The sequence below is a fragment of the Arvicola amphibius genome, chromosome 5, assembly GCF_903992535.2.
Source record: "Arvicola amphibius chromosome 5, mArvAmp1.2, whole genome shotgun sequence".
NCBI classification, from domain to species: Eukaryota; Metazoa; Chordata; class Mammalia; order Rodentia; family Cricetidae; genus Arvicola; species Arvicola amphibius.
The window spans coordinates 148,255,426-148,283,241 of NC_052051.1; the positions used below are offsets into that span (position 1 = coordinate 148,255,426).

The 27,816-nt window shown below is 41.7% G+C and overlaps 1 protein-coding gene across 5 annotated transcripts in view; it reads left to right on the plus strand.

Annotated features, from left to right (window-relative positions):
- Dym (dymeclin) overlaps positions 1 to 27,816 on the plus strand; it is a 267,246-nt gene that overhangs the window by 42,360 nt on the left and 197,070 nt on the right. For all 5 annotated transcript variants that reach the window (XM_038330159.1, XM_038330164.1, XM_038330163.1 and 2 more), the window contains 3 exons: positions 5,170 to 5,242; positions 17,502 to 17,627; positions 19,667 to 19,809. In XM_038330159.1, coding sequence (XP_038186087.1) covers positions 5,170 to 5,242; positions 17,502 to 17,627; positions 19,667 to 19,809 — 342 coding nt within the window. The remainder of the gene's footprint in view (positions 1 to 5,169; positions 5,243 to 17,501; positions 17,628 to 19,666; positions 19,810 to 27,816) is intronic.

Consider the following 27,816-nt stretch of genomic DNA (forward strand, 5'->3'; position numbering starts at 1 on the left):
CCAGCTGTATAGTTTGAGGAATAGAAAGATGAATACAAAGAACTAGCTTGGCTCACTGATCAATACAAGGGGGTTTCTTACCAGGCTTCACACAGTGCTTTCCGCTTGATTGGGACTCACCAGGAGGCTCATCAAGAGAATGACAGGTGTCATTCTCAGGCTCATCACAGGATCCTTTCCCATCATTTTCCACAGCCCGAACATATCGCTCTGGTACCCAGATGGGCTTGTCCGTTCCTGGAGGAAAAACACAAACAGCTCCTCTCACCCTAGCCAACAGGGGCATGGGCTCCTTCCATTGTCCTGTAAGAAGGTCTTCCCATCGTACCCGTACTAAGGACTGAGAACTTTGGGAATTAACACTAATTGTGCTATCTGCTCGCCTTGAGGAGTTACCACCACCCCCTGTTGGACAGATGTCATAACCTTAATCTCCCCTTTATAGTCTGCATCTACTATTCCAGTATGTATTTGGATCCCCTTTAAAAGGGTACTGTTTCTGCCTAATATAAATCCCATGGTACCCTGTGGTAAGGGCCCATATACTTCTGCAGGGAGTGCTTGCACTCCTATTTGTGGAGTTAAGACTGCTCTAGCAGAGGCACAGAGTTCCAATCCTGAGCTCCCTGGTGTGGCTCTGACAAGGGCTGCATTGCGAAAGGATTTCTCTGCAGAAGGAACTAGACACGGCCTCTGTTGGGGTACCGTCCCTGCGGTCCTGCGGTCATTGCTCCATACTCTGAGGTTTTGGGGCCCTGGAGCAGGGCCCTCTGCCAGTTTCCCTGCTGTTGATTAATGGTACGTGGCAGAGGTTTCCCATCTATATCTGTTTTAGAGAAGCAATCTTTAGCCCAATGTGCTCCCCTTCTGCATCTAGGGCACACGCCAGGTTTCCTCCTTCCCTTCATTATCAGCTGTGGGCATTCCTTTTGAAAATGACCAGGAGTTCCGCAGTTAAAACAATTACGGCCTCCGGCCCTCTCTCCCAGTCCTCTTATGTTTCTCTGAGGTTGAATAGCTGCCGCTAAAGCCTGGCCTTGAATGAAATTCCCATCTATATCTCTGCATATCCTGATATATTCGTTTAAACTCTTCGTTTTGTGAGGGCGTAATGCTTCCTTACAATATCGATTGGAATTTTCAAATACAAGTTGCTTTATTATAGGCATGGCTGTTGTCTCATCTCCAAACAATCTACCTGCTACTTGTAACAGTCTATCTACATAATCTTGGAATGGTTCAGATGGTCCTTGTAAAACTTTTGATAATTGATGTTGCAGCTATTTGGGCAAACACTCCTGGATCATACAGAATTTGTTGCTGCAAATTGGCATAAACCCCAGCCCCAGTTAACATATCTAAATTACGTTGAGCTTGACCGGCTAGAGCATTTAACTGGGACGTTTGCTTACAATTTTCCTGATATTCCCCTCGCCATAGGAGATAGTCTCCCCCAGATAAGACAGCATGGCATAATTGCTGCCAATCACTTGGTGTTAAATTCATAGCAGAAAAAGATTCGATCATGGCTAACGTGAAGGGTGCTTGAGCCCCATCTGTAGCTACAGCTTCCTTTAATTGTTTCATTTCTTTAAATTGTATTGCTAAATGTTGGCGAATTATTTGCCCTGGGTTGTTGGTGTCTGGCACCTCCATCACCGGTGCAACCATGTGTACAGGGCGGAAACAAACTCCCTTGTTTTGTTCAGTGCCAGAGCCCCTACTCAACTAAGTTCACCAACCTTCATCATTATAAGCCGGTGGGGCCAAGGGAGTTGGGTGTGAATCTTTTCTTACTTTATGTTTTCTCAGTTTTCTAAAGAGATTTCTTATTTCCTTACATACGACTTCCACCTCTTCTGATGAATCTAGCAACTCTAAATCATCAAACTCCTCCCTATCGACTGACTCTTCTCTGAACAAAGAAAAGATACCTCCCATCTTAACTCCTCAATATGTCCCCGTTTGCCGGGAACGACGCTGTCCACTTACCTTGCTTACCTCTCTCTTTTCTGCGGAGCTAAAACTGAGTGAAGGACGTCAGGATTAACACATACCCCAATCCACCCTCACCTTCCGAGCGTGACCTCTCAGCGTTCCCTAGTTCCCGATATCTCGGAGGGACCTCCAATTGCTGTGCACCGTGCCCCCCATCTGCGCTTTATGCTCTAGAACCCAGTTCTCGAGCTTCGGGCAAGGGGCTGGAGGTTGAGGAAACACACGCAGAGACAGACCGACACACAGACCTTCAATCACTGGTACCAAAAGCCCTTCTTTAATAGCACCATGGAGGCTTAAATACCCTGCAGTCAATGGCCAACAGATGAAAATCCCATCCTCTGATCCTCTAAGCTAGGCACAGCTTTTAGTAACTTCAATTAGAAGGCTCTAGACAGGGAAGAACAGCTGAAGGCCAGGACTTAATTGGTCCCAACATTTTGGAGCTTGTCCTGGAACTAGCTCTTGTAGATCAGGCTGACCTCGAACTCATAGAGATCTGCCTGCCTCTGCCTCCCAAGTGTTGGGATTAAAGGTGTGCACCACCACCACCTGGCTCAAATATGTTATATTTCAATATTTCTTTAATATGTGCTGAGATATGAACAGGGCTTTTATTCAGAATTACATACTTTAGAAAATTTTGCTAATCTTCACATTTTGATATCTGTAATACAACATAATGCATAGTTGTACTTGGTAAAAAGAGCCCCTTCCCTTCTCCCCCCTGCCCATGGGGGCTGGAGACGTAGCTCAGTGGTTAAGTGTGGGCACTGCTCTTGTAGAGGACTGTACCAGGCTTTTTCTTTTGAGCTACCAACCAGCTCCCAAGTCATGACCTAGAGACTTATTAGTTATGAAAGTAAGGAATGCTCGGCCACTAGCCCTTAGAACTTAACCTGTTTCTTGTCATCTACATTTTGCTTCTGGACTTTTTATCTTTTTTCCTTCTGTATGTCTTTCTTTCACTGCTTCTCATGTCTGGCTGGCTGGTGGCTATCTGACTCCTGGCCCTGGGCAAGTCCCTGTCTTTTTCCCTCGTTCTTTCCTCCTCTCCAGACTAGAATTCTCCTCCTCCTTATTCTTTCTGCCCACCAGCCCCACCTACCCCTCTCCTGACTATCGACTGTTCAGGTTTTTTGGTTTTTCAAGACAGCATTTTTACTGTGTAGTCCTGACTGTCTTGGAACTCACTGTGTAGACCTGGCCTCTAACTCACAGAGATCTGCCTGCTTCTGCCTCCCAAATTCTGGGATTAAAGGCATGTACCACCATTGTCCTGCTGGCCATTCATATTTTTTTTTTAATTAGACCAAGGTGCCTTAGGCAGGCAAGGTGAACAAATACAACACATCTCTACGTAATTAAGCAAATGCAGCACAGGCAAATGTAATACGTCTTTATGTCATTAACAAAGGCGGCAGAAACAAAGGTAACACAACTTTACACAGATAAAGTAGCATTCCGCAGCAGAGGACCCACGTTGAGTGCCGAAGGCCTTCACCAGGTGACTCACACCTGCCTTGTCACCCCTGCTTCAGGGAATCCAAAGCCTCTTCTGGCCTCCACAGCCACCTGTACTTTTGTGCATAAACACAGACACACATGCATAATTTAAAATATCATTTTTAAAAAATGCCTTTCCGTGGAGTTCTAACCTGAGAACAGAATAAATGCTCATCTTCTTAGAGACTAAGACCATAATCAGCACTTGTTTTGTGCTTTGTCCTAAAAGCTGTGCACAGTTCTAAAAGCTGTACACATTGTCTCTCTTAACAGTGTCATCTTATTTGTTATTACTTATTGGTGACTAGGCTGACTGACACACTTAGAGATAGAGTTTATTTTGTAGCTAAATGTTGTCCTCTGCCCCTGCATTGACCACTCTTTTTTTTTAAGTTTTTTTTTTTTTTATTAATTATGTATTCAGTATTCTGTCTGCATGTATGCTGCAGGCCAGAAGAGGGCACCAGATCTCATTATAGATGGTTGTGAGCCACCATGTGGTTACTGGAAATTGAACTCAGGACCTCTGGAAGAGCAGCCAGTGTTCTTAACCTCTGAGCCATCTCTCCAGCCCGCATTAACCACTCTTAACCAAGCCTGAAAAACATTTTTTTTTTTTTGCTGTACAATTGGGATGTTTGATCTAGAGAAAATATAAAAATAAAAATTTTCCCAGTATATTATCAGCTCTATCAAGATGGCTGTCACACTGAAAGACCATGTAAGTGGTCTGATAATTGTTAAAGTTGGTGTGCTTATAGATGGTAAACTCCCCTCCACATAGAAGTATTTGAGCGAGGTCTTGCCATCGCATGTACCGTAGTCTAGCCCTTTTCTCCTGCCTCAGCCTCTGCAATGCTGGAATTGCAGGTGTGTACCCCTACCTTCTCTCTTATGGAGTTAGTCTCTGATATGATGTTGACTGATGAGAATGACAATGTTGTCTCTCTTTGAAGTCCTGACTGCCCTGGAACTCATTTTGTAGACCATGCTGGCCTTGAACTCCCAGAGGTCTGCCTGTCTCTGCTTCCCAAGTGCTGGGATTAAAGGCGGTCAGCACTGTATTTAGCTACACAGATTTTACGTGTTGATTTTCAGTGATACTCTGTCATTTGTCACGGACCCTGCCTTTGCTCCACAAGCATACTTTTAGTGAACTGTCTTGTTAGGGTTAAAGACTTGCTATTTGGGGCTTGTATATATATTTTTGTATTAGTCTAGTCCTATGTGTCTTTGGTTTTAGGCTCCAAAGCTACACAGACAAACCCTGTCTTGAAAAACAAAAAAAGCAAAGCAAAACAAAAAACAAAACAAACAAGAAATAGGGCAGTTGAACAAGTAAAACTGCTTGAGCACACATGCCTGATGACCCTGAGACTCAGCTAGAGGTCGAAGGAGAAAACCAAAGCCATGGAGTTGTCCGCTGACGTACACACATGTGCTGTGGCATGAACATACAATAATACAGAAGGAAAAATCATTGTAACTTGTGTTATTAAGGTTGTATTAGGTGCTGACTCTGGATTTTATTCAGAGGGCAAAGTAGTGTTTGAATATATGTAATAATAAAATAAGTTTTTTACTTATTAGAAATGCAAACTTTCCATCTAAGTAATTTTAGCTATTGTCTACCTTGTCAAAACAAAGTTTTATGTATCTTACCAGGTTCTAACTCTGAAGATCTTTTGGAAGAATTGCTCTGCAGCTTGGTGCAGTTAATCACTGATACTCCACTCTTGTAAGTTCTGCCTAAGCCAGGCTTCATCTTCATTGTATAATGAAAATGATAGCTGAGTGTGCGGAAGAGGAGTGTGTGTGTGTGTGTGTGTGTGTGTGTGTGTGATGTTCAGAGGTCAGTAGGTCAGGGTGACTTCCTCAGTCACTCTTCCTTCCCCCTTTCTTTTTTCTTTCTTGAGACAGGGCCTCACCATGTAGCTCTGGTCAGCTTAGAACTCACTGTGTAGACTCAAAACTCACAGAGATATACTTGCCTCAACCTCCTCAGTACTGAAATTAGAGGTGTACATCACTATGCCTAGCTCTCCTTATTTTCTGAGACAGAGTCTTTTAAGGAAACTGAACATCTTTGTCTTGGCTATACTGGCTTGGCCAGCAAGCCCCAGGGATCTGTACCAGCACTGGGGTTGGTTGCAGGCATGTGCCATCACACTAGGATTTGAGGTGGGTGCTGAGGACCCTAATTCAGGACCTGCTAACTATTTTCCCAAGCCCCATGTTGAAGAGCTTGTGAGTTATATAAAGATTATATACCTATGCCATTATTTTTATCTCTTCCTGGTAATGTGTAGACTGTTTCCACCTGTCTTGCTTATTTTTCTATTGATGTGACAAAACACCACAAGCAAGGCAGTATATTGGGAAAGAAAGCATGTACTTTTGGGGTCATGGTTCCAGAGGTTAGTAGAGTGTCGGACCATCCTGGCAGGGTGTGGGAACGGGCAAGCAGGCATGGTGCTGGAGCAGGAGCCGGAAGCTCACATATTGAGACAACAACCACGAGGTAGAGAGAGAGAGCTAACTGGGTGGTGTAGGCTTTTGAAAACTCAAAGCTTGCTGCCAGCAACACGTCTCTTCCAAAAAGACCACACCTTCTAACCCTTCCCAAACAGTTCCAAGAACAGGGGACAAAGCATTCAGATCATTCAGAGATATATATCTATATATATCTATATATATCTATATATATATGAGGCTTTGGGGGTTATTCTCATTCAAACTACACCACCGTCAATCATGAATTTCATGTTAAGGAAGAACGACTAAGTCCTTCAGAACTGCTAACAAGTGGCAGGCCCAGAATTACATTAGCTATGTAAGAAGAGATCTCAAAGGTCTCTGTAAACAATCTGAGGGGAGCCGATTGAATCCAGTCTGTGTGGTTGGGAAAGCAAACTGACCACAGAGCATTCTCTTTCCCCCTTGGCTTTGTTTTGGGGCTGTTTTAGAGAGGACAGATTTCTTTTCAGAGTTCTTTGAAGCTAGGTGTGTTCCTTGAGATGCTGTTGGGGAGGTCCTCCAGGGAGACTCCCGAGTAACGTTCTTCATGGGTAACTTACTCGATGAAGAAGTGTATGGTTTTCCTTCTGACAGCTTTTTCCTGTATCCTGGAATACCGACAAGGTCTTTGGAGTTGCGTGCCCATGCTGGCACCATGAGCCAGTTGTCTCATAGAAATTTTGCTTTGATGTCATTGAACTGTTGAACCAAAGTCAACAACAGCCATTCCCGTTCCCTCACCCTGGACTTCTCATGTGACAGAAATAGACCCGTATTTGTTTACGTTACTGTAACTGGGTTCTGAGCACTGCAGCTTGGTGCGTTCCGATGTGTATAAAGATGTCCATTTGTTCTGATCCTCTGCTTATCACCCCCTTCATAACTGAAACTCGTCTAGAATCCTTGTTAGACATTTCTTTTATCATTGCCTTCCTTCATATGCTGACTACCTACTTATGTAATACAGCCATTTGTAAGGCCGTGAATCTTTGTAATAGCTATGACGTTCTAGTATCCCTGAAGAACCAATTTTATTACTTTTGAGAATTTACAAAATTGATTGATGTTAGAGGCAAAATCTTTTGTTGTTGTTATTTGTTTTGTTTTTGAGACAATTTCTCCATGAAGCTCTGGCATTCCTGGAAGTCACTCTGTAGACCAGGCCAGCCTCAAACTCAGAGTTCCACCTGTCTCTGCCTCCCAGTACTGGCATTAAAGGTGTGCATTGCCACCACTGCCACCACTACCCAGCTAAGACAAAATTTGTTATGTTGGCCTTGCTAGTGTCAAATTTCAGTCTTTTGAAACTAACTCATCTGTTAGAGTAGCTAGGATGAGAATGTATAATTTATTACATTTTAAAATATGCATATCTACTTATTTATTGTGTGTGTGTGCATGCACATGCTCATGCATCCATGTACGTGGGCATGCTTGTGCCGTACCACATGTGTGGAAGTCAAAGGAAAATTGGGAGTAAGTTCTCTCCTGCCATGCGGTCTTGAGGACTGAACTCAGGCCAATAGGCTTAGTGCTAACTACCTTCACCTGATCCGTCTCTCTGGTCCCAGAGAACATATTTTAAAGGAATTATATCCATTTATTAGACAGGGTCTCTTATATTCCAGACTGTTCTTGAACTCATTGTGTAGCTGAAGATGACCTTGAACTTTATTTAAAAAAAAAAAAAAAAAAAACTTAGATTTTTATTTTATATGTATGCGTGTTTTGCCTGCATGTATGTCTATGTACCATGTGTGTGCCTTGCCTGAGAAGACTGGAAGAGGATGTTGGACCCCTGGAGCTGGAGTTCTAGAAGGTTGTGAGCAGCCAAAGTGGATGCTAAATACTGAACCTGAATTTTCTGGAAGAACAGCCAGCCAGCCCTCTTAACTGCTGAGTCATCTCTCCAGTTCTGACTTTGAACATTTCTTCTTGCTTCTGTCTTGAGTGCTGAGACTATATGTCTGTGCCATCACACCCAATTTGCGTGGTGCTGGCAACTGAACAAGGCATGCTAGGCATGCACTCTGCCAGCTGTCCTATGTATCCAGCCATGTAATGGAATTAGGTGGGAATTAGGTGCCTGCCTGCCTGCCTGCCTGCCTGCCTCCCTCCCTCTCTCCCTCCCTCCCTCCCTCCCTCCCTTTTTCTTTTGAGACAGGGTTTCTCTGTGTAACAGGCTGTCCTGGAACTCATTTTGTAGACCAGGCTGGCCTCTAATCCACAGACATCCATCCTCCTGCTTCTGCCTCCCAAGTGCTGGAATTAAAAGCGTGCTCTACCGCTACCCTGCAAGGAATTAGTTTTTAGATAAAGATGTTCTTTAGATAAAGGTGATACTTTATCACCGTAAAGTATCAAAACACAGAGGGATGTGGTCAGAAACAGGCTGTTTGCTTCTAGTTCGGAAAGAAAAGACAAGTATTTGTGAGCCAATAGGCTCCTGGGGATGTTGTACATGAATCCATACTTTTGTTAGAGATGGAGAAGTGAGATGCACTGTCGTGCTTTGATGTTCACTCTGCAGCCTAGAAGGTGAGCTGAGACAAGTAGACTAACCACCTGGGGAAGGACATGGGGGATAGCATCCCACCAAAATGCATTGTGATACGCAGAATTGTTCATATGGCTGCCATTTCTCTCTTTGTTTTGAATAGAATTTTAATATTGCTTAGGATGGCAGTGTATGCCCAGTTTACTGTTTCCAGATATGTCGGTAACTCTTTGTAGCCATATCACATGGTTTGGGCCCTTGCTGAGATACATAAGCAGGTGCTGTCACCTCACAGAGCATACACATTTCAAGTCCTTTATTTTGTAGTCTGCCCTCTTCCTACTTGGAATATGAAGGCAATGCTCATACCGTACTGAACTATGGGTAATAGTGTCACTTGTCCTAGGAACAGGAGCTATTAATAATATTACAAGATTGCCAGGAGTGCTCAGTGTCTCTCATTTCTTCTTACAAGAGAAAAACAAATTCCTGTCTTGTTTAAGCCACTGTAGTTAGACGTCTGTTATATATATACACAGATGGCGTAGAGAATCCATATTTTGCCTACTCTTTTCTAACTGTGTTAAGCTAAATGTTTTTTATGTTTCTGATTTAATTTTTAAAATTATACTTTAACCAGGTCTGGTGACATATGCGTATAGCCCTAGCACTTGGGACGCTAAGGCAGGAAGATGGTGAATTAATGGACAGCCTGAGCTACATAATGAGTTCCAGACCAGCCTAGGATACATAGTGAGACTCAGTCTGAAACAAGCAAAAAATTAGGCCTTTAATAACATTTGTTTTCATTGCAAAGTACCAGCAGTTGAATGTATGTGGTCTTTTGGCCTTTATTGATCACATGTTGTGTTGAAGGTACTGAGAGGGAAGGTAGTAAATATGTTAGTAATAAATGGGCTGTGACTATGTGAATGGAGCAGCTGTCAGAGGAGCAGACAGTGTTGCAGTCTATCGAACAGGCAGTGTTTTAATGTGTTTATACTTTTTAAATGAACTGAAAATGCACAGGCAGCCAGATGTCTTGTGTTATGTATACTCAGCTCTAACCAGCTGCTGAAACAATTTCTTATGATTTAATGTCCTTGGAACTCCATCTTAGAAGAAAGTTTGTCTTGGTTACAGTTGCCATGTGAAAGCAACTGCTCTGTAAGTGTTTGATCTACCCCAACCGCACTGCAGCATCCGAGACCAGCTTGTAAGTTAAGGTGGATGTTAACATGGAAACGGGAAGAGCTCTCGGCTCCTGAGCATCATCACTCGCTGTAGTGCTTTGCAGTTGCTCTTGGCTTACCTGTGCTGAATTAGCAGGAGAATCATTAGAAATCTAATTTTAGTAGCCATGTAGAGTAATTTCAAACTAGCTTAAATCTTTCCTTATGAGACGCTACTAAATCATTCTGTTAAAATTGAAAACAAAGTGATTACCACAAATAACATACTTGATTTATGTGTGTGCATATAAGGCACATATTTATTTAGATGTTTATAATTTAAACTTATCCCCTTCCCCCAACAGCTCTTGTGTTCTCTAACTCGAACTTACGGTGTAGCTGAGGATGACCGTAAAGTTCTGAACCACTTGCCCTCAACGCCTGATGATTACAGGTGTACATTACAGTACCTGGTTTGTGTAAACTAGTAAATGATTCTTTATTAGGAACAGGCTCAAGGTAAGCCTGGCAGTCCAGTTCCTCATCAGGGGGCTGAAGCAGGAGGATCTCAAGTTTATGACTTGCCTGAAGAATTTACTGAGTTCTCTCAAAATAAAAACTAAAAGGAGGACTAGGGAAATAGCTCAGTGGGAGAGTGTGTTCCTAGTACTCACAAGGCCCCAGCCCGAGATCCTGGGGCATCAGCTGAACATTGAGATAAACTTTGTAAAAGTTCACTGCAGTGAATGTTAGAATTTTTAAAAAATGTTTTCACTAAGGATGAACATTTTATCAGCAAGTTTGTCATAACACTTCAAGAACTAGTGGCTTAATTATGTTAATAAAATAGCTTAGAAATCAATCTTTTAAAAAAGGTTTTCATTTATTCTTTGGGAATTTCGTATAATATCCTTTGATCATATTCATTTTCCTCTTCCAACTGTCCCTAGGTCCTATCCACCTCTCTACCAATCCAGGTTTCCCCTTCTTTTACTACTACTAATAAGAATTAAAGAACAAAAGCAAAACCCATGAAGTCTAGTTTGTGCTGGCCAGCTGCTCCTAGACCATGTGGCTGCCCTGGAGTGAGGTATATACCAAGTGTAACACTACTGAAAAGAACTGACTTTTCTTCTCCCACCATCAATTAGGTGTCATTGGCTCCTTGGCTAGGGGTGGACCTGTGGAGACACTTCATATCCAAGCTGTAATAGAGACATAGTGATTCTCAGTGGTTAGGTGAGGCCTTTGAAGAAGCTAAAGGGATCTGGATAGGGACATCTCAGAACTGAACTATGTATTTGTAGAATCAAGGGTGCTTTAGACTGATTATAGCAGGTCTGGGAAATTATGGCTAGAAAAGCTATGTTGTTTGAAAGACACGAACGTTAGAGGATTGAACTTCAGTTGTTTCAGATTCCAGCTTAAGATACAACAGTAGAAGTGTAGGGCTTTTCCTCTTAACTCTGCTTTGGAATAAGGAGGTTTGAACGTAATTGTTTAGATTGTAAAATCCAGTACCTCACTCTCCAAAGCCGGTTTCAGTAGAGAGCAGGAATTGACTTAAGCAGGTCAGCAATTAAATTTCAAGTGCTACGTATTAAAATATAGCACGACTTTCTGGATGGATTAGGAATTTAAGACATTATAAGCATTGTTTAAGATTATAGAGCTGATTGTTCATTAGTCAATAGTTTCCTCTTACCTACAATTTTGCTTTTTTTGGTTTTAATTATTGTAGTCAGCCAAACCCAACACCCAACCATGGTTCTTTTTCATAATACATATTTTGTTAGGTTTATACCCAAGGATTTTATTTTTTATTTGTATTAATGGGAATATATATGGTTTCTTAATTCACTGAACTTTTTATTTGTTGTGTCTGTTGTGTCTGTTCAAAGGACTGTCTCTTTCCTTCTACCTCCTTCCAGTTCTCCCGTGCTGTATCTTTTTCACTGTTTAAATTATTATTCTTAAATTGCTCTTATAGAATTAGAGAGTAGTGGGGCTGGAGAGATGGCTCAGAGGCTAAGAGCACCGACTGCTCTTCTAGAGGTCCTGAGTTCATTTCCCAGCAGGCACATGGTGGCTCACAACTATCTATAAATGAGATCTGGTGCCCTCTTCTAGTGTACAGGCATACATTCAGGCAGAACACTGAATATATAGTAAATAACTGTTAAAAAAATTGAGAATAGTAATTACCAGAGGCTAGGAGGGAGGGGGCAGGAAGAGTGAAGAAGGATAGGTTAAGGAGTGAAAACATACAGTGATATATCCTAGAATTCCTTAGCATCTCAAGGAAGAGAGAATTTTTAATGTTTCTAGGAGATAATAAATGAGGAGATGGTCATCATTTGATTATTACACATTATGAACATGTCAAAAAATATCATCATAGCCCATAAATCTATATGAACTTTATGAGCCAATTAAAAATCAAAGAGATGAGACTCTCCAGGAAATTACTCTTCTCAGTTCCAGAAGTCAGAAATAGAAGTGACACTGGGCAGGAGGCGTCCCTGTGCATATGCTGTCAGCAGTGAGGTTGGGATCTCTTTACCCTATCCCCGTTGTTTCCTGTAAGACCATGTTTCACTGTGTGCCTCATTCCTGTCTCAGCTTCCCAAGTGATATGTTTGGAGCAGATGCCTCCAAGGCAGCTACTATCACCTTGTATGTGTGTTGAACTTGTTTCAAGATGATTGGTGATTAAACATTCAATGGAGTTACATATATATATATAGTACCAGTTCTTTGAAAAACTGTTAAAAATTATAGAATAAATGCTTGTGTTTCTGTGGCTTGCCCCCTAAATTTTTATGGGGGACAGAGATGGCATCTAAGGTAGTTGGTGAAAATAATGATGGCAGTTCTGAAAGCAGGTAAGACCTGACTCCTGAGGAGACTGCTTTGTAGGGTCTGGAGACTTAGTTCATGGTAGAGTGCACACCTAAAAAGAGAGGTGACCCTAGGTTTAATCCCTGGCACAAAGTATCACCACCATGCCAGTGTCTGAAATATATAACACTGCTTTTTATTCTCTCCTTTTAGAATATCCATGTTGGCTTAAGTAGCTATTTCTACATTTTCGTCTTGTTCATTTGAACTTGTCAGTTGTTTTTATTAAACTTATGTTCCATTTACAGTACCATCATTTTTCTGACCAACAGTAAGTCAAAGGAGCATGTTTTTTCCTTCTGTGCTCATTAACTTTGCCCTTAGCCAACACTAACACCATTTCATGATGGCTTTTGTCTTTGTCCAAGTGTCCCACTCTGCCCCAGCAGAGCAGCACAAGGTCATGGCTCCTGTCTCCTTTTTTTGCACATGAAATTAGTTACTTGCTCCAGCAGTAGTTTGCTGTAGGACATTTCCAGACCAGATGGTGGAAAGTTCTTGGGAAACTATGGCAGCCAAAGCAGCGCTACGGCTCTCTAAAGTTGACTTTGTTTTGGCAATTGTGTAATGAAAATCTTCTGAAGATTATACAAGGACTCAAAACAAGAAAGATCTGTTGGCATAAAACATTTTTCAATTTTGAAAAATCACTCTACTCAGCATGGTAGAATTTTGGTTTCTTTCAAGTACTGGCCTCTTGGACTCATTTCTCTAATGATTTGGCATTTAAAATAGCTCAATTAATATTTTAAATTTTGTTACTATAGAAATTTAACATTACCTCAAGTTTCCTTTTTTCTTTTTAGCATTATCTAGAGTAGGAAATGACATCAGAGCTCACATTGCCTAGTGATTGCAGGTTAATCTATAGAGTTAGTTAACCACATTTGTATTAGGATTATTGTAATAATTACATTTTTTAAAGATAGGCTTTGAGCTCACTGTGTAGTTTATGCTTAGTTTGAATTTGCAGTTCCTCTCCCTTTTCTCTCCAAGTGTGGATTTTTAGGCATGTGTCACCATGCCAAACTTGTATTAGGATATCTACATACATATTTACACACACACACACACACACACTGGGGGAGGCAATTTGATGCTAAAATTTAAATGTAAAGGCAAAGAGCCTAGATCATTAAAAAAATTAAAAGAATCCCTGTAGTCAGACTTTCTTTGTACTGCCAGCTCCCAAATAATGACACAGAGACTTGTATTAATTATTAATGCCACAGAGCTTGGCCTTAGCTTAGGTTTGTTCCCAACCATCTCTTAAACTTAAATTAGCCCATTTATAGTAATCTATGTTCTGCCACATGGCTTGTTACCTCTGCTCAGTACCATGCATCCCAGTTCCTCCATGTCTGGCTGGTGAATTCTGCTTCTTCTTCCCAGAATTCCTATCTCTTCCAGGAAGCCCCACCTATCCTGTCCTGCCTAGCTATTGGTTGCTCAGCTCTTTATTAAACCATCAGAAGGCGTCTTGGCAGAGAAACATCTTCAAAGTATACAAAAAGATTATCCCACAACAATTCTCTCTTCACTGCTGGGACTACTCTTGACTGATTAGAGAAGTTTTTTCTTGCAATCTAAAGATAGTAGAAAGTGGTAAATACGATTTTATCTATCCCCAAACTGGCAGCTGCTAATTGTTTAAATTGACAGCATATTTTGTTGTGGTGGAGTTTTTTCTTTTTCCTTTCCTTTCCTTCCTTTCTTTTTTCTTTTTGAGGCAGGGTTTCTCTGTAGCATTGGGGCCTGTCCTGGAACTAGCTCTTATAGACCAGGCTGGTCTCAAACTCACAGAGATCCATCTGCCTCTGTCTCCTGAGTGCTGGGATTAAAGGGTGCACCACCACCACCTGGCTAATTTTTTTTTTTTTAACCTTTAGCACAAGGTGTGGTCTTAATACCAAGGAGCTAGTATAAGCAGCTCATTAATATCACACTTTTTGGGGTAATATTCCTAAATAGTTTTTTGTTATCTCTCTTTTGACACAGTTGAAAGTACCTGTAATTGGGCCCATTACTAATAGCCCTTGCTGTCTTGTGCCCCAGTATCCTGTTCTGTCCTTCAAGTGTCCAGTAAAGTGAGTGGGAAAACAAAAGAAGAAATCTTACGTTAGCTAATTTTTTTGTATCCAGTTAAACTGCTGTTTTCAAGACATTGTGGCAGAACAATCTGTGATGCCCAGTAAAGAGCCGGTGTGTGATCAACTTATTTATTAGTGGATGCAAAGTAATATATTTGGGGCCAGTGACAAGTTTTGTCCATTATGAACCCAGAGGATCCTTTAAAGCTTTGGAAGAGTAGGGGAACATGGTGACTAGCAGCAGTAATTGGCAGGTAGTGCATTTTAGCTGTATGTATTCTTAAATCCTGTTTCCTTAATGGCTGCTCTAAAGATTTTTCTGTTTACTACAAAGACTTTTCCCCAGGTGGACAAAACTCAGATTTGGTTGAGTTACTTTGATTCAAAGTTAAAAAAAAAACAAAAACAAAAACAAAAAAACCAAACCCGAAGAACTGATGCAGTGGTTCTCAACCTGTGGGTTATGACTTGTTTGGTGGTGGAATGACCCTTTCACAGGGATTGCATATCAGATATTTACATCACAATTCATAACAGTAGAAAAATTAAAGTTACGAAGACGCAATGAGATAATCTTGGTTCTGGACCACTGCAGCATGAGGCGCTGTGTTAAAGGGTAGAGCCACTGCTCTGGTCACTGCAGCATGAGGAGCTGTGTTAAAGGGTGGGAGCCACTGCTCTGGACCACTGCAGCATGAGGCGCTGTGTTAAAGGGTGGGAGCCACTGCTCTGGTCATTTTTAGTACTATTTATGGTAGAAAATGGATTAAATGAGTGCTTGGACTGCCTTGCCCCAGCCTTGCTTCATGGAATAATTATTTTTTGCTGTTGCTACTAGTTCTGTTGCTGTGTCCCAGGAGTCCAGTGAATTTTTATATAGAATGCTGGATTATGAAATAGGATTTGGAAGCTGAAAGTTTGAGATATTTTTTGTCCAGTGAAATTTTGTTTTGGTAACACAAAATAATACTAATTTTTCTCTGTAGCTGTGAGCATACTAGGGATGACAATCCAACAAATCCATGATTCTTTATTGCCAGCTCGCTTTGTGTGCGAGGGATAGCGTGCTAACAGGACATCAGTTGTAGCTGCAGGCTGTGACTGAGGATAAGAATGAGTGCGTCAAGATGCTTGGATGTAAAACTCAGTGCAGAAAGAGGAATCCAGCAGTGCGTTCGCCCAGAGTGCAGTGTGTTTCTTATACACTGGGTATTTAAATGGAAATTTCAGTACTCTGAGGTGAAGCCCTGTTGCCTCCCATCTGATGGGAGAGCAGCCTAAGCAGGAGAGAGCAGATGCGGTGTCCTGAGCTGGGCCCGTGCTCAGGTATCCAAGTAGGCCCGTCAAGCTGGAGGCAAAGGGGCAAGAACAGAGGCGATGCTGTAGGAAGTTAGGGTGCTCTGCTACAAGTCAGAGAGTCTTGGAGGGTGAGTTAGGGACTCTCTTCTTAATAAGGTGAGTAGCTACTGGTAGTCATAATCTTTAGTTAAATACTTTCAACTGGGGGTGGTGGCAAGCCTGTAATTCCTTCAAAGGAGGGGCGGGGAGGGCAGAGGTGGGAGGATTAAGAGCTGGAGGCTATCTTGGGTTACATAGAGAATTCAAGGCTGGAGAGATGGCGCAGGCATTAAAGGCTAGGCTCACAACCAAAAATATGAGAATTCAACAGCAATAGATTTTAAAGAGTGTCTTGCTGTATAAGCGTGGCTGGCCTGGAACTTTCTGTGTAGACCAAACTGGCATCAAACTTGGAGTGGTACTCTTGCCCTCTCCTGTGACAGCTGAGCTACCTAAGGGTTCTTCTGCCCTACCCAGATTGGGTGGTGGGCAGGCAAGCTAAGATGCTGGTCTCTAGTAGCCTTGGTCCCTGCCCCTCTGTTTGACATCAGCAGGTGGCAATGAGGCAGGTGGAAGCAGCGTCAAGTGGCGCCCTCTAGTGTTACAGCCCATGCCAGTCTTGTGTCGAGAGACCCTCAGCCTTACAAATGTCCTATGCTTGCCTTGGTATCAGACCCGTGGCTCCTAGCAGACACCATTATTACAGCTCTTGTGTTGGGATTTGAGACCTTTGCCCTGATGTTTGACACCTTTCCGGGGTTCCTTTGGCAGGTAGGGCTTCAGGTTCTTCTCACTTCTCCTCTCTCTTGTCTGCTTTCACTTCCCTTCTTGCCCACGAGGCCAGACAAGAGCATTAGATCCCAAGGAACTCGAGTGACAGGCAATTGTAGCCACTCTGTAATTTCTGAGAAGGAAACTTAGTCTAGTTCTTAACAAAAGTAAGTATACTTTATTGTGTGTGTGTGTGTTTCTCTGTGTGTGCTATGTCTAGATGTGTCTTAGAGAACAGCACAGAGGTTAAAGCAGATCTTCAGAGCAGAACCCTGCCTTCCTTACCATATGGGAACTGGAAAGTAGGAAAATAATGAGATACCAGTACCAGGTCTAAATAGAAGAACTTATGGTTGGGAAGGGGTTTAATATTTTGGTTTGACTTAATTTTTTTCTTTTAGTTTTTTGAGATAAGTTTTTTTTTTTTTTTTTTTTTTTTTTTTTTTTGTAACCTTGGCTATTCTTGAACTAGCTCTGTAGATTAGGCTGACCTTGAATTCATAGAACTCTACCTGCCTCTGTCTCCTGAGTGCTGGGTTAAAGGCATGTACCACCACCATTTGACTTGAGTTAATTTTTATATTAAGTGCTTTTTATTAATAACCTGAAAAATTTGAAGATGTGATTTGGCTCTTTAAATGTGCAGTTCACGTAGGAAGAGCCGCGCTTTCGTCTTCCAGACTGATGATTACTCTGTTTCCTCATCTTCAGAGATATTACATATGACATATCGGTGGAGGCGATCTCAGCAATGGTTGTCTTCCTCTCCTTCCAGCTCTTCCACAAGGAGGTCTTGCGACAGAGCATCAGTCACAAGTATTTGATGCAAGGTCCATGGTATGTTCTGTTTTAAAGTTACTGAGAAGCTAACCACTGTGATCATCTACCATGTCCAGCACTGTCTTCTCACCTGAGTGGTGTTGTTTAACCAACCTGACATTTCTTTTGGTTGTTCTGTTGTTGCATTGCCCAACACAACACAAAACCAGATTCTCATTCTCGTCCTGTCTCCTGTTTTCTTGTCCCCCAGATTCACCAGTGCTTCTAACTGTTGCTTTGTAGAGTAGCCTGATGTCTTCTCGCTTCTTCTCCCTTCTCTCTCTGTGAGCAATTATCAAGTCCTGTTTGCTTATTCAAACTGTTCTCGAATCTCCTTTTTACTAGTTCCTTTGAATCTACAATTGTCCCTTAGTATCAGCAGGGAACTGGCCGAGGATACCAAAACCTGCCAGACCCTGCAACATGCAGTACACAACCCGGGCACACCCTCCCGTGTGCTTTAGAGCTTGTCTAATGACATATAGTTCCTAATGCAAGTGAATGCTTTGTAAATGGCTGATATACTGTGTTGTTTGGAAAATCATGAGAATGAGTAGAGGTCAGTATAGAGAAGATGTTTTTCTGAATGTTTTCAGTTTGGTATTAGCTGAAATAGTGGATGCAGAATCTGAGGATGTAGGATTTCCGAATTTGAAGGACGACTTCTGTGATCTGTGTCCTGTCACCTTTGGTGTAGATTATGCCAGAAACTTCTTCACTGTTCTAATTTAATGAATGTCTACTTACTGTATGCTAAACTATGCTGGCTTCGGGGCTGCTAGGAGACACTTATGGGAACCTAGATAAAAGTACTTTGAGTAAACACAACACGTACCTTTTGTTGACATAATTTTCAAAAAACTTTAAATCAAGTAAATCTTTAAGGTGGTTTTTCTTGAAGTTATGCAGTAGTCTTGGGGCCATGGCTGTGGGTAGAACACTTGCCAAGTCGTTTGAGTGAAGGGTGTGGTCAGCAGAGAAGAGCTTTGTCTTCACTGTGCTCACCTCGCTGCCGTGGTTGCCATGGTTACCATGGGCGTAGGCCTTTTGGGTAAATTACACAGAAACAAAGAAGAGACTCTGGTATCCAAGGTTGTGACTGGGGCTAGTGACCCTCCTCTTACTAGAAGAGACCTAGGGTATGACAGGGCATTGTGCACAAGACACAAGCCAGTCCATGGGTCTCTTACTGCTGAGCTACCAGGGTTGATCATATGAGCTCCAAACATACCTTCAACCCAGTCTATAGGCTCCATTGCCAGACACCATAGTGAGTTTTAGTCTCCACCGTCTCCCTGCCTCATGAGGATCAGACTCCAGTGAGAATTACAGAGGGGACTAACCATCCTGGAGCCTCAGAGGAACGTTTGAAATCCACTCACAGTGCGGAGTCTATCTAAACCCTCGAACAGGAATGGGGTACCCTGGCCTGAAGGTGATGTTTGGCATGATAGGGCTTTTGACGGGGAATTTATTTCTTACAGTGCTGAGAGTCTAAAAGTTGCATTTTTCATAGATGGAGAGGATATTAGTAATCTTATTTTCTAAGTCGTTAGGTTTTTGTAGTATCATTATAATGTCAAATATTTAAACTAGAATATTTTTATCCTAGTTTTTGTGACTTATCTTAGAAGCCAGAGTTATCAATAATACATACAATACTCTACAAGTAGAATAGAGATTATAGAAACCTTTATCACCTATAATTGAATAGCTGGAGTTTCGTGCTTGGTTGTCTTACTGCCATTTAATTCTTAGATTTCTCTGCTGATTCTACATTATAGCCTTCCTTAAGAAGCTGCTGTACTGTATTATCTGCCGAACTTAAATTGCTCGCAATTTTATGTAAATTACAAATAATGTAACAGATGCTTGCGTTCTAATGATTTGGTTTGTGCCTTCTGGCGTGGTAAGAGCTGCACCAGTGTCAAGGCTTAAGGCAAGTGTGCTACCGCCATATTCCTTGGCTAGTATTAATGGCAGACACGTTTCTGTGTTGTTATGAATCCCGTGAGCAGAAGTTTGATTGTTTTTTTCTTCCCCTTCTTTCTGTGTAGTCTTCCCTACACCAGCAAACTTGTGAAAACCTTGCTTTACAATTTTATCAGACAAGAAAAACCACCTCCACCCGGAACCCATGTTTTCCCTCCACAGTCAGATGGGGGAGGGCTGCTGTATGGACTGGCATCAGGAGTAGCAAGTAAGTCCTTCCGGATTCCCATTCCTTATCTACATAAACTTGGTCTAATTAGGCCTAAGAAATTTTGTTCCCTTGGCCATCACCATTATCCATTCTATTGGATCTGTGGAACTGGTTAAATGTCAATACTAAAAGAAATGAAAACATTAATCCTTCCATTTTCTGTGATGGTTTATGTTAAATGTATGCAAATCAGGAATAGATTATTTTGCTATAGAACATAACGTAAATACTCATATCATACAGGTCTGGCAATGAAGAGAGTGAAGTTGAGCCATAGGAAGCTCTTTACTCCTTGTGTTCTTGGGGCGTCTTTGAATCTGTGCTGGTTAGGATTTCATTGCATGGTCTCCGAGCTTTGTTCAGTAACAAAACTGAGAGGTTTGGAAGAGTTTGTAATTAACTGCAGTGGCGTGACGTTGAGCTGCAGAGACCTTCCCTCCTACACAGTAGACATCATTTCTGCTGCAGAGTTCAGAGCTGGAGATGCAGCCAGTATACAGTGCCTTTGGACCTCCCTTCTTAATGGTGGCCTAACCTGTGTGAGTTAACATAGCTGAGAACTTTGGCTTCGTTTTAAAGGAGAGGAAGCTTGATACCTGGGCCGTCTCCTGCCTGCGTGGGAGCTCTTACTGGGCTCACTCAATCAGCAGTGTGTGGTGCAGACTTAGAGAGTACTGGGTCCCAGGAATATGGCTGTGGCCCGCGCTCCATAAACAGCAGTAGCGTGGGAGCGGAGGGCAGCACACGCAACAGTCCTACCTCTTCTCAGGCTGCCGGCGGCTCAGTAAAGCAGCAGCCTTGTTTTGTGATTTAAGCAACTGATCAGTAAACCAGACTTTGCAGATTTACCCACCGTCGGTTTCTTTGGGGATCATGAGTTTAAATCCATTCGATGTCACTCACACCCTTATCTTTGGTGCTAAGGAGCCAGTCTAGAATGTCACATTGCATTGTTTCTTCATTTACTGCCCCTGACCCCCAGCACCCGGACTGTTTCAGTGGCATATAGCTCCTTCCTGACCTGAAGGCAGCATAGGAATCCTTTCTAGTCTCACAGGAAGACTCAACTGGTCTGTGAGTGTTTCCTTTTTTTCCATTCTCATTTAAGTGGTGTTTGTTTAATCCAGCATTCTAATGTAACTGGAGGTTTTTTTTTTTTCCCTCCAGGAAGCAAGTTCATTAATTACTCTCTTCAAAACAGTGGTCGCACTTGATAGTTTTTTTTTTTTAAAAATAAAGATTTATTTATTACACACACACACACACACACACACACACACACACACACACAGTGTTTATTTCTATCTGCATGTATGCCTGCATGCCAGAAGAGGGCACCAGATCTCATTACAGATGATTGTGAGCCACCATGTGGTTGCTGGGAATTGAACTCAGGACCTCAGGAAGAGCAGGCTTAACTGCTGAGCCTCAATTTTTTTCCAAACAAATTTGTATAGAGTTTAAAAAAAAATTTTTTTTTTGCTACATTGTTGTATCAGGTGTCATTGGTTTGCTAAGTGCCACAACTTGACTTTTTAAAATTCTGATCTGCTATTTACTAGCTGACAGAATATTACTAGAAAGTGCATTAACTCTGTTTCCTGTCCATTGAATGAGAAGGTTGGGATGGGTGATCTCTGGGATTATTTTTGAAGTAACTTGTAATAATTCTGTAGTCCTTTTTTTCAATGTCTTCGAATTTTAATATTTCATTTAAGGCAGTAAAATAGATTTCATTTTAACTTTAAAATGTTTTCATTGACTATTAATCCATTATAAGCACTGTAAGATAAATATTAAACTGAATCCCAATTACAGCTTAAATGTAATCGCAGAGATGTTATAAATAGAAATCCACCATATAGGCTTGTTAAGTTCTTTGGTACCCTCTTTTAGAAAGAAGTATAAGGTGAGAAAAAGGAAGTTCTTCCATCCAGGTGAAAGTTATAAAGATCAGAGAATTCACACATTGTGAATATCCTTTTAATATCAAACTGCTAAGCCTATCAGATTTAGAAAAAGTATAAATAAAGCAAAAAATCTAGAGTATCCAGTCAAAATCTGAATTTCACATAAGTTAATGAACGTTTTTGAAAATATGTGAAATACTACATGTAATATACTTGAGCTAAAAAAACTGCCTGAAATTCAGCTAACTGGACAGACTTGGGTTTTTGCATGCTGTACCAACCACGAAGACGTTCTGTCTAGTTCTTTTCCGCAGTTCCCAAAAGCTCTTTCTGTAAGAGTGTGAGCGAGTCAGTCCTTGTGTCTGCACACAGCAGGCACTCCCCACTGCGGCATCACCCAGTCCCAGCTTCCAAACGTTCTTCCTGTGGCCGGACTGTTCCTGGCCTACAGAGCATGTGCTTGGCTCCATTGTGAACATCGCATGCTTTTGAAAATTAACTTCTCTTGAGACCGAATACCTTGTTTTAGAAACTTGAGTTTTGGATAATGGTTTTGATGACGCTGGCAGAGGAAGGGATGACTCCTCATTAGAATCCAGTACAGGTGAGTAATGGGTCACCTACATGGGACCTCCTGACCACCCACGTCCTCTCCAGTTCTTCTCATCACAACCTTAGTTATTAGTCCTTCATCCTTGAGAATGTCACACATGCGATCATAACCTCTACCTTTCCCTACAACTAACTCCCCTATATCCTCCCAACATGGCTTCCTTCCAGCTTCATGTCTCTTTTCTTTCTTTTTCGAATGATGCTACTTTTCAAATATCGGTAGAGATTTGGGGGTTTTTGGGGGGTGTACATGAGGTTGAGACAGGGTTTCACTGTGTATCTCTGGCTGTCCTGGAACTCACTCTGTAGACCAGATTTGCCTTGAACTCATGGAGATCTACCTGCCTCTGCCTCCCAAGTGCTGGGATTTGGTTCATTATTTTAAGATCTCAGCGGAAAGAGGTGAGGAAAGTCAAACTCGAGCTTGGCCTGACGGCTGAACCTTTGCTGTGTTTTCCTTTCATTATTGCTCCTTCCCTAGTTCCGAATGTGAAAGTTGACTAACATAGAAGGTTTTCTGGTTTTTTTTGTTTGTTTTTGAGACAGGGCCTAGCTGAGTATCTCAGGTTTTCTTTCTTTCTTCCTTCCTTCCTTCCTTCCTTCCTTTCTTTCTTTCTTTCTTTCTTTCTTTTCTTCCTCTCTTAAATTATTATTATTATTGATTTTTATTGAGCACTACATTTTTCTTTGCTCCCCTCCCTTCCTCTCTCGCCTTCAACCCTCTCCCAGACCATCTTCTCTTTAGTCTCTCTTCTACCCTTCTTGGGCGCTGTATACATGTAGGTGTACAGACATACATGCAGACAAGACAAAAAAACCTATATACATGAAATGGGGGGGTGCAGGAATTAAATAGAACAAAGCATGACCTCATAATGATTTACAAATTTGCTTTGTTTTTTTTTGTGTGTGTGTGAATAAATTATGAAAATATCAGATATTTGGTATATAAATTATATGTTATTGTATATGTAAATACTGTGTACAGTATATGTTGTCATGTGTTGCTTAAGAGCAGGACAGTGATATAAGAGATATGTCATATTTTAACCATACAAACAAACTATGCTTATATAAACCTATATGGTATAGCTTACTGCACACCTAGTCTATATTATATGTATGCATATCAGTGCTGAGTGTTCTCAGGGTGTGATGAACAAAGTTAAATCAAGTCCAAAAGAAAATGGTGCCATGTAGAGATGCAGTAAGCACCCCACGCAGAGACATTCTATTTGCAGTAAACTTAAATGGATGGAATATGCCCATAAAACAATGGTTTAGCAACGTGTGAGCCGGTGGTAGAGCCATCATTAGTGCACACCAAGCACTGCCATGGTTAGTGACTGTCACTGCAGGGGGTTGCTTTTGAAAGCATCACCACAAACATAAAAACATGGTTGAGGCTATGGTGGATGTGACGTAACTAGCCACTAGGAATTTTATTGTGTCATTATGTGGAGAGTCAAGGTTGTCACCGAAAGAACTAGATCGAGAAGTTCACATTGTGAGGAGAAACATATAGTGAGTACTTAGTTGCATCATATGTCTGAAAAACAGCAGGGACAGTTTGGCTTTGGAATTTCTGTGCTTTGTTTTAATAAAGCTGCATGGCAGTTATAGTTGGATATCTAAGCCTACTTAAGTGTGCACTATCACACAGCTTCCAGTCCCCAGTACTGGGGTATTGTATAGCGGCTTTTGATAAATGCTTTTCCATTTAAATGAGCCATCCCAAATGGATGGTGCTAGAAAACATTATTTTGAGTGAGGTAACCCAGATACAGAAAGACAATTATCACATGTACTCACTCATAAGTGGTTTTTAAACATAAAGCAAAGAAAACCAGCCTACAAATCACAATCCCAGAGAACCTAGACAACAATGAGGACCTTAAAGAGACATATATAGATCTAATTGATTTGGGAATTAGAAAAAGACAAGAAAGATCTCCTGAGTAAATTGGGAGCCTGGGGACCTTGGGAGAGGGTTGAAGGGGAGGGGAGAGGCAGGGAGGGGAACAGAGAAAAATGTAATTTAAAAGAAATAAAAAAATGAATGAGTCATCCAAAATGTTCCCTTCCATTTGCTTGCAGTGGTAGGTGTCCAGGGAAAGTTAGAAGTCCAAGGTTATTCGTTTATTTCTTTAGGAAAATATTGTAATAGAGAAATTAATAAAGCAGAACGCAAAGACTAAAACTCCTGTTTTCCCCAATAGCTGTTACGAGAAAGTTGCTAAATTACTTATGACAAGTGTAGTTTATTGTATGTGACAGTTCTTTTTTTCCCAAGTGTTGGCTCCTTCTGGGGTGACTCATTGAGAAAAAGTATGTGGCATTCAGAAACATGCATCACTGTGAAAATGACAGACTTCCAATTAAAACATTTCTCATATTGGTAAGAGAGGGCTGTGCAATGATAATGATAACTCTTTAATTTTTTATTTAGAATGCTCTAGTACACTTTATTCAGCAAGCCAGAGAATACCCTTTCTATGTTTTTCAGAATTAAGTTGGTTTACTATTTATAACATGCAGGTAATTTCATGCTATCATTTAGAGTTCAAGAGCAAGTAGGTACCTTACTAAAGTGAACTTGTCATTCTAGTGGTTCAGATGTTTGGTAGATGTTATTAAATGATGTTTTTGAACTGTAATATAAGATCAAAATCCAAAATCTATCTTGCTTAGTTTAGTACTTGCCTTGAGAGGATCTGCCAGTGTAACCTGAGCTGGCCTTGACCTTCTGAGTCATGACTTCCTGGTTGTAAGGATTCCAGGGTTTGCCATCACATTCAGCTAAAACTCAAGGGGTTTTGTTTTGTTTTGTACAAGTTTAAATCTCTACATTGTTATTAAGGAGCATTTTAGTTTTTTTTTTTAAATTGAAGTGAGGTGGGGTTCATGTTTTATTTTCTGACAAGGTAGACTTTAAATCCTTCCCTCCCCCCAGGTGCCTTCATTGCGCACAGTGCTGGGTTATATAAAGACACATCCTACAAGTGTTTGTTAATTTGAGCTTATCCACATACCTTTTCCCTTTATCACCCTTTCTCCTCCGTTGATCCTTTTTGGTCACCTAGACAGTTTGGCTTTCACTTTCATGTCATGCGTCTGTATGAAGTCTTGGCACTACAGGAGAGAAGGAACATGCTGTTGGAGACGGGCTTAGTGTCCCGCTCCGCTCATCTCCAGCTACAGCACTATCCGTATTTCTTCTCTTCCCTTTCTCCCCACCCCCTTTCTTTTGAGGCCAGATCTGTTCTAGGCAAGTCTGGCCTTGAACTCCTGAACCAAGCCTGCTAATTTTGTTCTCTATGGTTGAAAAGAAAATTCCATTGTGCATATATGGCATCCAGTCCTCTGTTGATGGCCACCTAGGTTGATTTTGTCATTTAGCTCTTGTAAAGGAAGGAAACACTGATGGACAGGTGCCGCACACCGCATCCCCTTGTCTGCGTTCAGTGCGCTGGCACCCAGTTCGCGAGATTCGGGCAAGGGGCAGGAGGTTAAAATACACAAACACTCACACAGACAGAGAGACAGCGACACGGGTCATCCTTGAATTCCCCAAGAATGCCCCATTTATTGTGTTCAGGGGCAGATTATATAGAGATAGCCACGCCCCAGCCAAACCCACCAGAAACTACTCTCCTGCCATCAGGAACTCCTGAAGGTCTCGTGCTCAGAGCAGCTGTAAGCACTCAGATCAGGGGATTACAAGAAATTCAGGATCTGGGGTCTCACTGCTCCCAACAGACAGGTATCTTTCTGCCTGTTGTTTTGGAGCTCAGTTTGGTTTTCCTGTCTTCTGGTCTGTTGAATACTTGTACCCCAGTGCTCAGAGGTGGGTTTGAAAGGCAGGTATAACAGCACCCCACTCAGTTCCCTCTCACAAAGATTCAAGGGAGATTGATGGCCCCTTTCATGTCATAAGGAGTAGGGGACTAAAGTCATTCTGCACCACGTAGAGTATAGAATGGACAGTTTCAGATTGCTTACAGATGGAAGCCGGGACCTTAGTTCTCTTTCCCATCTTGTAAGGTACTCGGTGAAAAAGCTGGGAAGCCTAACACAGAAGAGAAGCAACTGCAACCAAGGCTGGTGGTGCTCTACCGCTGGGACACCTATAAAAGCCCAAGAGAGGAAACCCCACCCTAGTTAGAGGAGCTGGTAGATACTCTGGTTTGCTGTGTATTTCAGAAAGGCCCCGGGGAAAAGAAAATACTCAGCTGCAAAGTCCGAGGTTGAAAAGAAAGAAATGAGACCCTTGATATTGTCACAAAACCAGCTGGTAGTGACAAGAATGTGATACCTGGGTGGTTAATACCTTGCAAAATGCCTAGTTGTTATCCTACCAAAGACATGTCACGGAAGCCACTGAGTCATGGCAAAAAGCCCTTCAGCTCTGTGTGAGAAAAGGCTGCATGCCGGCATCCTGGGACTGTCCTGAATATCTTCACCTGGCACCACAGGGACAAGATTGGTTTTCCTGGGGCAGTGGGACAGTGGGGGCTACTGGTGACTGCACCTTTGTCTTCAACTGTGCAGAACACAGCTGAAGTTGGTCATCACCACCTCTACAGATGTTGAAAACAACAGACTGATGCTTCCTTGCTGCTTAGCTCAGGCACCAGGGCATGCTTTTCCATGCAGAGGAATAGAGATTGCAGAGTACAGCTCATTGGAATGATGTGAATGTCTCAGTCCGGGGTTACCTGCAATCAGTTCAAGCTGACAAACTGGATGTCACACACTTGTGTTTTAAAATGCTAGCAAGCCTAGTTAGACAGCTTCATATGCTTAAGAAAAAGAATAGGTGGGCTGGAGAGATGGCTCAGAGGTTAAGAGCATTGCCTGCTCTTCCAAAGGTCCTGAGTTCAATTCCCAGCAACCACATGGTGCCTCACAACCATCTGTAATGGGGTCTGGTGCCCTCTTCTGGCCTTCGGGCATACACACAGACAGAATAATGTATACATAATAAATAAATATTAAAAAAAGATGCCAGAAAAAAAAAAAAGAAAAGAAAAAGAATAGGTGCAGTTGAAATTCTAGGACCGGTCTGAGACTTGCTGTAAATACTGTGTTTTGGGGTGTGATTGAATCTGCTTTTGAAATATCTGTAGTATTTTTTTAAAAATGAGTTATACTTGCTATTGAATGTGGAATTTGAGTTTTTTAAGGCTATATAAAACTTGTCTTTGAAAGATAAAGCAGACAAAATTGATTTACTTTAATACTGTTAAAAACTCATGCCTGTCAAGTGAACGTAACTTATTAAGCAGGTATTTAGCATACATTACATTATTTGACATGTATGTTTGGAATCAAGTTAAAGGTTAAATCTTTTTTTGTTTGTTTGTTTGTTTGGCTTTGTGTTTTGAGACAGGGTTTCTCTGTGTAATAGTCCTAGCTGTCTTAGAACTCACTTTGTAGACTAGGCTGGCCTCAATAGGCTGGCCTCGAACTCACAAGAGAT